Source organism: Sinocyclocheilus rhinocerous, unplaced genomic scaffold (genome assembly GCF_001515625.1).
Source record: "Sinocyclocheilus rhinocerous isolate Xijiao unplaced genomic scaffold, SAMN03320098_v1.1 scaffold348, whole genome shotgun sequence".
In the NCBI taxonomy this organism is placed as follows: Eukaryota; Metazoa; Chordata; class Actinopteri; order Cypriniformes; family Cyprinidae; genus Sinocyclocheilus; species Sinocyclocheilus rhinocerous.
The window spans coordinates 931,294-941,500 of NW_015635025.1; the positions used below are offsets into that span (position 1 = coordinate 931,294).

Genomic DNA, 10,207 nt, shown 5'->3' on the forward strand with positions numbered 1-10,207 from the left:
GGTGCGAAAGGCCCTAATATGAGCAGGTCAAACTAAGCTCAAAAGCTTCGGCAGCTCTTAATCAGAAAGCAATGTTAAAAAGGGGGTTACTAGAGTAAAACGAGTGAACTGACCTTCTTGTATGCCATCTCGAAGAGTTTGAGCGAGGCCTGCTGCAGGTTTGTGGCCGCTTGTTTGATGTTTTCTCCCGTCTCGGCGTCCTTTCGTGAGAGCAGCTCTCGCACTTTAGCCATCTCCTCCTTCAGTTTGTTACACTGCAGAGAGAGATTACAAACATTCACACTCTAAAACACCTCTAAAACACCGGCGTTTGAGCTCCTCAGACAGCAGTCAGACCTCATCGGCAGGCAGCTGATCCTTAAACTCCTCCATCTTTGACTCGGTGTCGTGAACGATGCCCTCGGCCATGTTAACCGCTTCCACGCAATCCTTTAAACCAAGATCAATCAGTTCAGACACTGCAACAGGTTTTAAGGTGCGACAAATAAGACCACGTCTAATGTGGTTTCAAATAGTGACATCGCATATTAGCAGAACTGTGATTGTGAATCATTTGTGACCCTGGAGCACAAAACCAGTCTTAAGCGTCAATTTTTCAAAATTGAGGTTTGCACGTCATCTGAAAGCTGAATAAATAAGCTTTCCATTAATGTATGGTTTGATAGGATAGGACAAGATACAACTATTTGGACGAGATACAACTATTTGAAAATCTGGAATCTGAGGGTGTAAAAAAATCTACAGACATGAATCGAGACGCTACCTTCCGTCTCCGGTCCTCCTCTGCGTACTTCTCAGCGTTCTTGATCATGTTTTCAATGTCGTCTTTGCTGAGTCCACCAGACGACTGGATGACAACTGAACGAAACATGCATAAATGTTTTTTTTTCATAAAGACAACTTAAATGCAACATTTTTGGGACTGTAAAAGTGGACATTGCATACTAGAGAGGAGTCGAGCTGAATGCGAGGTTGCAGTGGACATGTTTGAAAATCTTTCAAAGATGTTGTAATTTGCAGTCATATTGCATTACTGCGGTCACTACACAACAGTGGCCTAAAGCAATGACTAAACCATCTTTTCTTGGAGAACTAGTTCACATTACCCCTCATAACACAGGTCAAAGTCATTTCTGAAGTTAAATTTTAGTGAAAGATTAAAAAAAAAAAAAAAGTGTGGAGTTCCTTTGGGAACAACATGCATCATTGATTTTGACTGATTTTTGTCTCACTCTGCTGTTCTCGGCCGGTGCCCTTGTCTTTAGCGGAGACGTGCACGATCCCGTTAGCGTCGATATCAAAGGTGACTTCAATCTGAGGAACACCACGAGGAGCCGGAGGCATGCCGACCTGTTCAGCACATAAACACAACATCTGAGCCATGACCGGATTACCGTTTATGGTCTTCTCTAGCATGCTTCCTAATCTAGATGTCTAATAAACCTAGCACTGCGTATTATGAGTGTTGCTGGCTCTTTGTGCCTCTTCTGTAAGTCTGGATAAAAACGTCTGCTAAATGCATACATGTAAAGGTGCATGTGAATGTTTTGTACCAGGGTGAACTGTCCCAGAGTCTTGTTGTCTGCAGCCATCTCTCGCTCTCCCTGACAAACCTTGATCTCTACTTGAGTCTGTCCATCAGCAGCAGTGGAGAAAACCTGAGAAGCACATCAACATCAACCAAAGTTCATATCAGTGCATATGGACACATTAGAGCAGAGCAACACCGCTTCGAAAAAATGACAAAACATGTTTATCAACATATGTGACCCTGGAGCACAAAACCAGTCATAAGTGTAAATTTTTCAAAATTGAGATTTATGCATCATCTGAAAGCTGAATAAATAATATTTTATTGGGTCATTGATATGCACCAATATTGTTATATTAAACAGCATTTTTTTACCTACATAGGTTTATTAAAGTGATATCACCTACAATTAAATCATTTAGGCTACTATGTTCAAAGAATGCGTTTCAAATATGAAACAGTTTTGTGAGTTTGATATGACATAAGGGTGTCTTCAAAAAGATTCATAAGAGAAGAGGCTGTTTTTCTGTTAATTAAATCTGTGTATAATCACATACTAACACTGATCAATGCACATACATAAAGCACATGAATTATGGTCGACAGAAGCTCACAGGTGCCTGCTTAGTGCAGAGGAACCAATAAGGTTTGTTTTCATGTACCAAACAAGTTCAGTCAATCTGTTGACCATATGTGAAGAGATCCATTTATGTGTGTTGATCAACACTTATATGTGAATAAAGCCATATATTAAATCTGTTCATCATATAAAATGATCATGTCGCTTCAGAAGATTTGATTTAAACCGCTTGATGCATATGAATCATGTTTACGATGTCTTTATTAACTTTCTGAAGCATCAAAGTTAGGGTGAAACAGACAGAAGTCTCTCAGGGTTTCAAATAAGGTGTGAACTAACCCTTAAAAAATAAAGATAAACTGTTGATTCAGAGATCGAAGATGACAGTGATACTGAAAGCCATGTCTGATAGTGAAGCTTAATTCAGCCACGATGCAAGGAGGAAGACAAGGTTTGAGCACGAAGAGCTTCAGAAGCTTACCTGGCTCTTCTTGGTGGGGATGGTTGTGTTTCTGTTGATGAGTTTGGTGAAGACTCCTCCCAGAGTCTCGATGCCGAGAGACAGAGGAGTGACGTCCAGCAGCAGCACGTCGGTCACGTCTCCGGCCAGAACGCCTCCCTGGATGGCCGCTCCGATGGCCACGGCTTCATCTGGGTTCACAGACTTACTGGGAGCGCGACCGAACAGATCCTGGACCGTCTGCTGGACCTGAGGACGCACACGTGCAGGAATCAAGACGCTTCAGGACAGTAGACGGATCGGGCCTCTGCCGTGTCCTCACGAAAGTTAATCATTTGCACGTGTTTTTAAAGCTTTGTCAATTTAAAAGCATGAAAAGCACACAAAGCGCAAGAGACAAGAGAACTCCATTCAGCACTCGCGTTCTTCTTGCACTATAACGGACAAACACACCTTGCCAATTTGAACATTAAAGCGATTAACACATTCAAGCACAAGATGTGAATAACTTAGTCACTCAGTGTGTTCTGTGTGCACAGCGCAAGCCCCGTATGGAGTGACAGACAAATACATACAATATATTAGACCCATAAATTGTGTTTAAAGTGACCGCGCCTAATTTATCAGCTGCTGTTGGTGTCCTTATAAAGCAATAAGCCGTGGTTTACTGTGAATTTATAACAGCTAAGGGGCGAAGCGGAGTGCCTAAAACCCCCTTAGTTAACAATGAGCTTAATGATTAATCTATATATTTAATTTATACAGTTATTTTACATTTAAGTATTCAACTTCTGTACTTCTAAAAATCTCAAGCATCTTTAATTTGTATCACTGTTGTGTTTATTTGTGCTGTTGCTTGTAATCTGTTCATTTGTTCTTATTTACTGACCGTTCATGTCTTTAATAAGGTTTGAACTTTATATTTGCCAGGCTAGCATTTCTTGCTGTGGTATTGAAATTGGAATGGAGAATTGTAAAATTTCGGTGTCATATAAGCTTATTTATTAGAACAAAAGATAACATGGGTCAAAAACAATGATACCATTTTTTGTGGCATGGCCAGTGAAAATATTGACAAGGCAAGTAAAAAATTGAACCACTGGCCCGACTGGACCAGTAGAAAAAATCCTTAGAGAGTCTTTCGGTTACCTTCGGCATGCGGCTCATTCCTCCCACCAGCAGCACTTCTCCAATGTCACTCTTGGAGACCTCTGCGTCCTGCATGGCCTTCTGACAGGGCGCCACGGTCCTGCGGATCAGATCCGCCACGATGCCCTCGAACTGAGCGCGGGTCAGCTTCATGTTCAGGTGTTTGGGGCCAGAGGCGTCCATCGTCAGGTACGGCAGGTTGATGTCCGTCTGTGTGCAGAGATATTACGATACGGTTTCTTAAACTCACCAACATCCACACTCTAAACCAGCAATAACCACTGCATCCTGAAATATCAAAAACCTGACAAACATACTCATCATAACATGCTGGTATTATATATATATATATATATATATTAGGGGTGTGCGATATTGACAAAAAAAATGTATGTGTTATTGTGCTGGTATCTTAAGGACTGCCGTGGACAGCTGACTTGATATTCTTCATATTCTGTGTGGTGGTCAGTTCACACTGAGAGAAATTAATCTTTTCCAATAAGTTTAAACTTTAAATTTTATGGGCATATTTACCTTTATAAAGCCATTTTTGTCTAAAAGTGTCCCATTATCTTTTGAGTGAAATTCTTACATTTAATCAGTGAAATAGAATAATAAGACATTTGGGCTGTTACCAAGCAAATTAAATCAACACAGAAGCTGCATCTGAAGTGGCATTTAGATGTATTTACACACTGTTTAATGCAGGACATGAATGCATTTAACCTGCAGTTACAAATGCATAAATAATGTTTTGATATATTAAACATAAAATGTTGAATACTGATATTTGAAATTATTTAAACAAAACGATACTTTAAATGTGAAATTAAAACCGCCAGTAGGTGGCAGCAAGTCACTGTTAATAAGCGAGTCATTGCGATTGAACCGAATCATTTAAACAGTTGATTCATTCAGGAACGAATCACCGTCATGTTGCTCAGAGACGCAAAACTGTGCTGTGGCTGTTTGGAATTATTTTTGTTGGAGAAATAGAGCAAAAACAGGCAATATGATGTCTAAAACGTAAGTCTCTTAAACTTCTTGTTTATTGAACTGTTGTAAAAAAAATCCATATAATTTGTAATCATGGTAATATTTGGAGACAAACGGCACTGAATAACTATATGAAGTGGCATAAATATATATTTTCTGCCCCCATTTGTGATCATTCTAAATGTATTTTATTTTAATAGACTGAATCATGCAGTGAAAGAACGCACCGTAAACGCGCACAAGTCTAGACTTCACGTAATGTATACGCGCGCTCTGTAGAGGTGTTTTGAATGGTTTTTGCAAAATATTCGAGGTTTTTCACCATCCCACTGCAACTCGTGTTTTTAAATGAAAAATGTACTCTGTGTGATTGGCTTTCCGCCCTTTGTATTAAACTATGCATACATACATGATGCCGTTTTGTTTATAGTTGTTTAAGCAACTTAATTATAATTGGTTTATAAACATTATTTTAAACATTATGCCCTTTTTTTCCGCAGATAGTCATGTTATCATATGCTTTGAATGATGCGCCCTCTTGTGGCCTCAGGAGAGAAGCCAAAAGCTTTTCTTCACCCTAACTGAAATTATGCATTTTAAATTTGAATATAATTCGAATTTTGATAATATTTAAGTACAAAATTCGAATTTAGTTTTTCAGCCATTTTGACAGCCCTAATTTGATCTCATGCGGTTCACAATGATCTCCGATAGTAACAACACAACTGTTAAATGTAACTTTAGTATTTTACAGAATGTAAATGGTCTGAAATTGTACATGTTGATGAAGCATATTGACTTGAGCCTTTACTATTAAACATCAATGATGGTTAGCGGCTGATCTTAGTGTTCAAATATATCAGTGATCGCTACTGGACTCAAATTTGCTGATCGGTGAAGCAACACTAATAAAGACACACACACACACACATACACGTTTGTTTTTTTTGGGAGGACGGACACAAACCTCTCTCTTGAACTCCTTCACTATATGTCTGAGGAGATGCTGGTCGAAATCTTCTCCGCCCAAGAACGTGTCTCCATTGGTGGATTTCACCTCGAAAACTCCCTTCTGGATCTCCAGGACAGAGATATCGAACGTCCCACCACCGAGATCATACACAGCGATTCTGGGAAGACCACAGTGAAGTCAAAGCACACAGGAAGTAGATTCATGTCAAACAATATTCAATAAGACTTCATACAGACTTTTTAGTTGATTTCATTGCATTTTTTTTTTACTAAATGCACACCATTTGACAGGTCAGTCATGACCAACTAGAACGTTTTAAAGACAGGGCTCCTAAATGGCTGCATTCTGCAAACTTTTTTCCAGTGCGTGACAATTTTGTTAGAGGCTGCACTGCTTCCGCTACAAATTTGTCCAACTGATTTGGATTTATGAATTCACTGTAATAACACTAATGGCAACTATGGTAGTGTCATAAATGTGGGACTCAAACCAATCAGAATAAATTTTACCCTATTAAAAAAAATGACGTTGTTACAGTTTTTCCCTATGTTTTTGTTCATGTAAATAATTTTATATCCACATCCCAACTCAAGCTACTGTCCAAACATCTTTTAATATTTATCTTATATCTATGTTCTAACATAAACATCATGTCAATACATCCAACAGTAAGCATTTCTGGGTGAATTGGTTTAATGGTCACTGACACAGCAGGCTGCAGTTATCAGTCCTGAACATGACAAAGTGATATCGAGCAATAAAGAATAAAGACATGACAAAATGTAGAATGAGTATTAGGGCTGGGTTTTGACACAAATTTCACAATTCGATTATCCTTCACAAGCTTGTGATTCGATTCAATATGGATTATTTTGGATATATATATATATATATATCTCTATCAGGTACAGGACATGGCAAGTTTTCTCAAGGAAAAAAAAAATCTCTCAACTAATGCTGTAAAATATACCTGAGAGTCAATCATATTTTTGGAAGGTTGAAATTTGCTGATTTGTACACAAACACTTAAAATATACTCAAAGGTTTTGTAATATTAAAGTTATAATACTAACTTTAAATTGCATAATTATATTTCTACTCAAATTCGTTTTTTTGAAATGTAAACATTTAAATGGTGGCTGTCACAAAAACTTAGCAGATTTATTCAAACAAACTATATATATATTGAAGAACCGTAAAAAATGATAATGAATATGTTATACGGTGCATATTTAGCAAAAAGCTCCTCTCTAGAGTTAATTGAAAACGTGACAATGTTTACAAGCGATTGTCATCTTTCCGCATTTTAAAAACACTGATTGAGCAATAACATGAGACAGGAGACGGGTTTAACACCTTCGGATGTTCATTCATGTTTATTTCATGCTGTCACTGCTGTTAAAGCAGAGGAGACGATCAGTTCACAGCGATCTGTCACTCCACATGAAACAGCACCAAAATGCCATTTAATATTTGAATATTGCAATAAAATGGACAGAATTTGAAATTTGAGACTTTGTTTCATATCAAAAGTAACACTTTATTGGATGGGAGCCACGCTACAATGTTCCGTTCATTATCTGACAGGCGAGACGAATCGATTCTTGAGATTTATGAATCGATATGGTTTCATAAAAATGAGAATCGATTAAAATCGAGAAATCGATATTTCTTTTACCCAGCCATACTAGTATCTAATACTCACATTTTGTCCTGAGTCTTTTCCAGTCCGTAGGCTAAAGCAGCAGCCGTCGGCTCGTTAATAACACGAAGCACATTCAAACCAGCAATCTGCCCGGCGTCCTTGGTTGCCTATAAACACACCAGATATTAAAGACAGTCAATTATAAACAGATATTAAAGATAGATCCCTCAAAGCTGGTTCACAATGTTCTCAACATGAGCGAATAATGAGACCTGTCAGATGCACAGAGTTGGGTTAATCTAGTAGGAGGAGAAATCTGTCACACACCTGTCTCTGAGAGTCGTTGAAGTAAGCAGGTACTGTAATAACAGCGTTCTTCACCGCATGACCCAGGTAGTTCTCTGAAAACAGACAAGCAGTGGTTTGATGGAGCTTATGATCATGTGTAGGGGTGGCGATACACCGGTTAACCTGGTAGAGATCAGGGGTGGGAGGAAAAAAAAATCGATTCTCCGATGCATCGCGATTCTGAGCTTGTTTTTTTTTCCCCCGCAAATGGCACGTGTGCGTGCTAGAGATGCGGCGGGCTTCATTGCACAGAATTTGCACTTTGAGACACGTGCGCATTGCTTGACAGTGTGTGCTTCCACCCGCCGTGTTTTACTTTAGATATGCATTCATGCCATTTGGAATGCAGTACTATTAGATGCACGAAACTCGCGCACTGACAGACTTTCACTTGCGCTTTGTGTTTGTTGTCCTGAAGCTCGATCGCGGCTGCGGTTAAATGCACTTGCATCTCCGAATACTTTTCCCAGGTAGTTCTCTGAAAACAGACAAGCAGTGGTTTGATGGAGCTTATGATCATATGTAGGGGTGGCGATACACCGGTTAACCTGGTAGAGATCAGGGGTGGGAGGAAAAAAAAAATCGATTCTCCGATGCATCGCGATTCTGAGCTTGTTTTTTTTTCCCCCGCAAATGGCACGTGTGCGTGCTAGAGATGCGGCGGGCTTCATTGCACAGAATTTGCACTTTGAGACACGTGCGCATTGCTTGACAGTGTGTGCTTCCACCCGCCGTGTTTTACTTTAGATATGCATTCATGCCATTTGGAATGCAGTACTATTAGATGCACGAAACTCGCGCACTGACAGACTTTCACGTGCGCTTTGTGTTTGTTGTCCTGAAACTGCGGTTAAATGCACTTGCATATACTTTTATATGAAATTGATGTGTAAACAGTCAGTTATGTTTTCAGAGCAGGACAGAACACCTGATATATCGAAATAGATCTGTGCATTAGTGTAAATGCAGCCTGTTAAAGCTGCCGCGGTCTATGATCTCAATCAAATGGCAATAATGCGGAGGAAAAAAGAAAACCCCATAACTAGCCAGTTGTCTGTAAACTTTCGGATATTTAAAGAACACTTATTTTAAATAAGTAATTGTTTTAAAAAGTAGTCTGCTTATATAATAAAAACAAAAAGTAAATTTTGCACAAATTAAATTTTATATAAAATTTCTATGAAAATGTAGCCATGTGCAGTGATATTGAAAATGTGACGCATGGTGATATTGAGTTGATAATGATAATCGTAATTGAATTGAATTGTGAAACCAGTGAAGATTCACAGCCCTATTTTTAAAATGGCAGTACTGACTTAAAGAGATTCCAACTATAAACAAAAAGCATAGAAACTGCAATTTTGGTTCAAATGTAAAGTTGTAAAATTCTGCACAGCAGAAGAATTAATTAGGAAAAAATGTAGATCAAGAATTGTTTTGGAATCGGATCGTGAAGTGCCTAAAGATTCCCACCTCTAGTAGAGATTGTGGACTACTGTCTCTGTCGCTGTTACACACTCACGTGACGTTGCTGTGCTAACAGGGCTCTACGCTTATTTTTTTTTTTAGGAGCACTTGTGCTCCTAACTTAAAAAATTTAGGAGCACAGTCAAAAATTTAGGAGCACCTTCTAATCAATAATCCAAAATTTGATCAAAAATTAGCCTTCCCATTACGCAATGCAATCAGCAGTGAAAGAGAACTGTGCAGGAGAGTTGAACAGTTATTTTTGCCACTTTATATGCCTAGAACAGTTAAATACACACACTTGCATGTGTCAAAATTCGTAAAAACAGTAATTTCGGTCTTAAGTGAAAGCAAACAGCCGAGAAAGAGAACACATGTGTAACAGTATAATGGATCCGTGCAGCTCTTAAAGTGACAGTAGTCTAATATTCCTGCTGTCTGTCATTCATGTTAATCAAACAACAAAGGAGAAAATCTCTCGCTGCTCTCGACTAAATCACTTTTGTAACTTTAATAAGAATATGCAGTGTTTTTACTCATTTGATTACTTTATACAATGTATGTAGCATTTCTTATTCATTTGTTCTAATGTAGTTTTTTGTTCTATTGCTTGTAATTAGTTTCTTATTTAAATCGCTGTTTACTTGTCTTCAGTGAGCTTGAGTTTTGTTTTTAAGGCTAGTATTAGTTTTTTGTGATACTGACACTGATGACAAGAATTATGACTAGGGCTGGACAATAATTCAATATCAATATGTATCACAATATAATTTTTTTCAATAACGGTGATATGATTTTTAAACACATTTCCGATATTTCGATATACATTACCAGTTTCCCATACATTGATTTATTTGTGCCGTTTGACTTCGTTGAATAAACATGAGCACTGCACGTTTCAAAATCATAACACGGCGCGGGTGTTTTATATGAATGTATCTCTGAAGAGAACTGACTGTCTTCAGAAAAGTTTCGATGGCATTTTCATTTCATTTTTGGCCTTTTTTCTGGCTGAAGCACATTTGTTTCAATCTATAAGAATAATCAGCCTACACTAC

General features: G+C 38.3%; 1 protein-coding gene across 1 annotated transcript in view; it reads right to left on the reverse strand.

The window, feature by feature from the left end:
* The window catches only part of hspa9 (heat shock protein 9), a 16,763-nt gene that overhangs the window by 2,718 nt on the left and 3,838 nt on the right, over positions 1–10,207 (reverse strand). Inside the window, exons 6-15 of the mRNA XM_016560284.1 lie at positions 7,662–7,735; positions 7,395–7,501; positions 5,651–5,846; positions 3,721–3,945; positions 2,593–2,820; positions 1,554–1,658; positions 1,233–1,350; positions 764–858; positions 337–429; positions 114–254 (exon numbers count right to left, since the gene is read on the reverse strand). Coding sequence (XP_016415770.1) covers positions 114–254; positions 337–429; positions 764–858; positions 1,233–1,350; positions 1,554–1,658; positions 2,593–2,820; positions 3,721–3,945; positions 5,651–5,846; positions 7,395–7,501; positions 7,662–7,735 — 1,382 coding nt within the window. The remainder of the gene's footprint in view (positions 1–113; positions 255–336; positions 430–763; positions 859–1,232; positions 1,351–1,553; positions 1,659–2,592; positions 2,821–3,720; positions 3,946–5,650; positions 5,847–7,394; positions 7,502–7,661; positions 7,736–10,207) is intronic.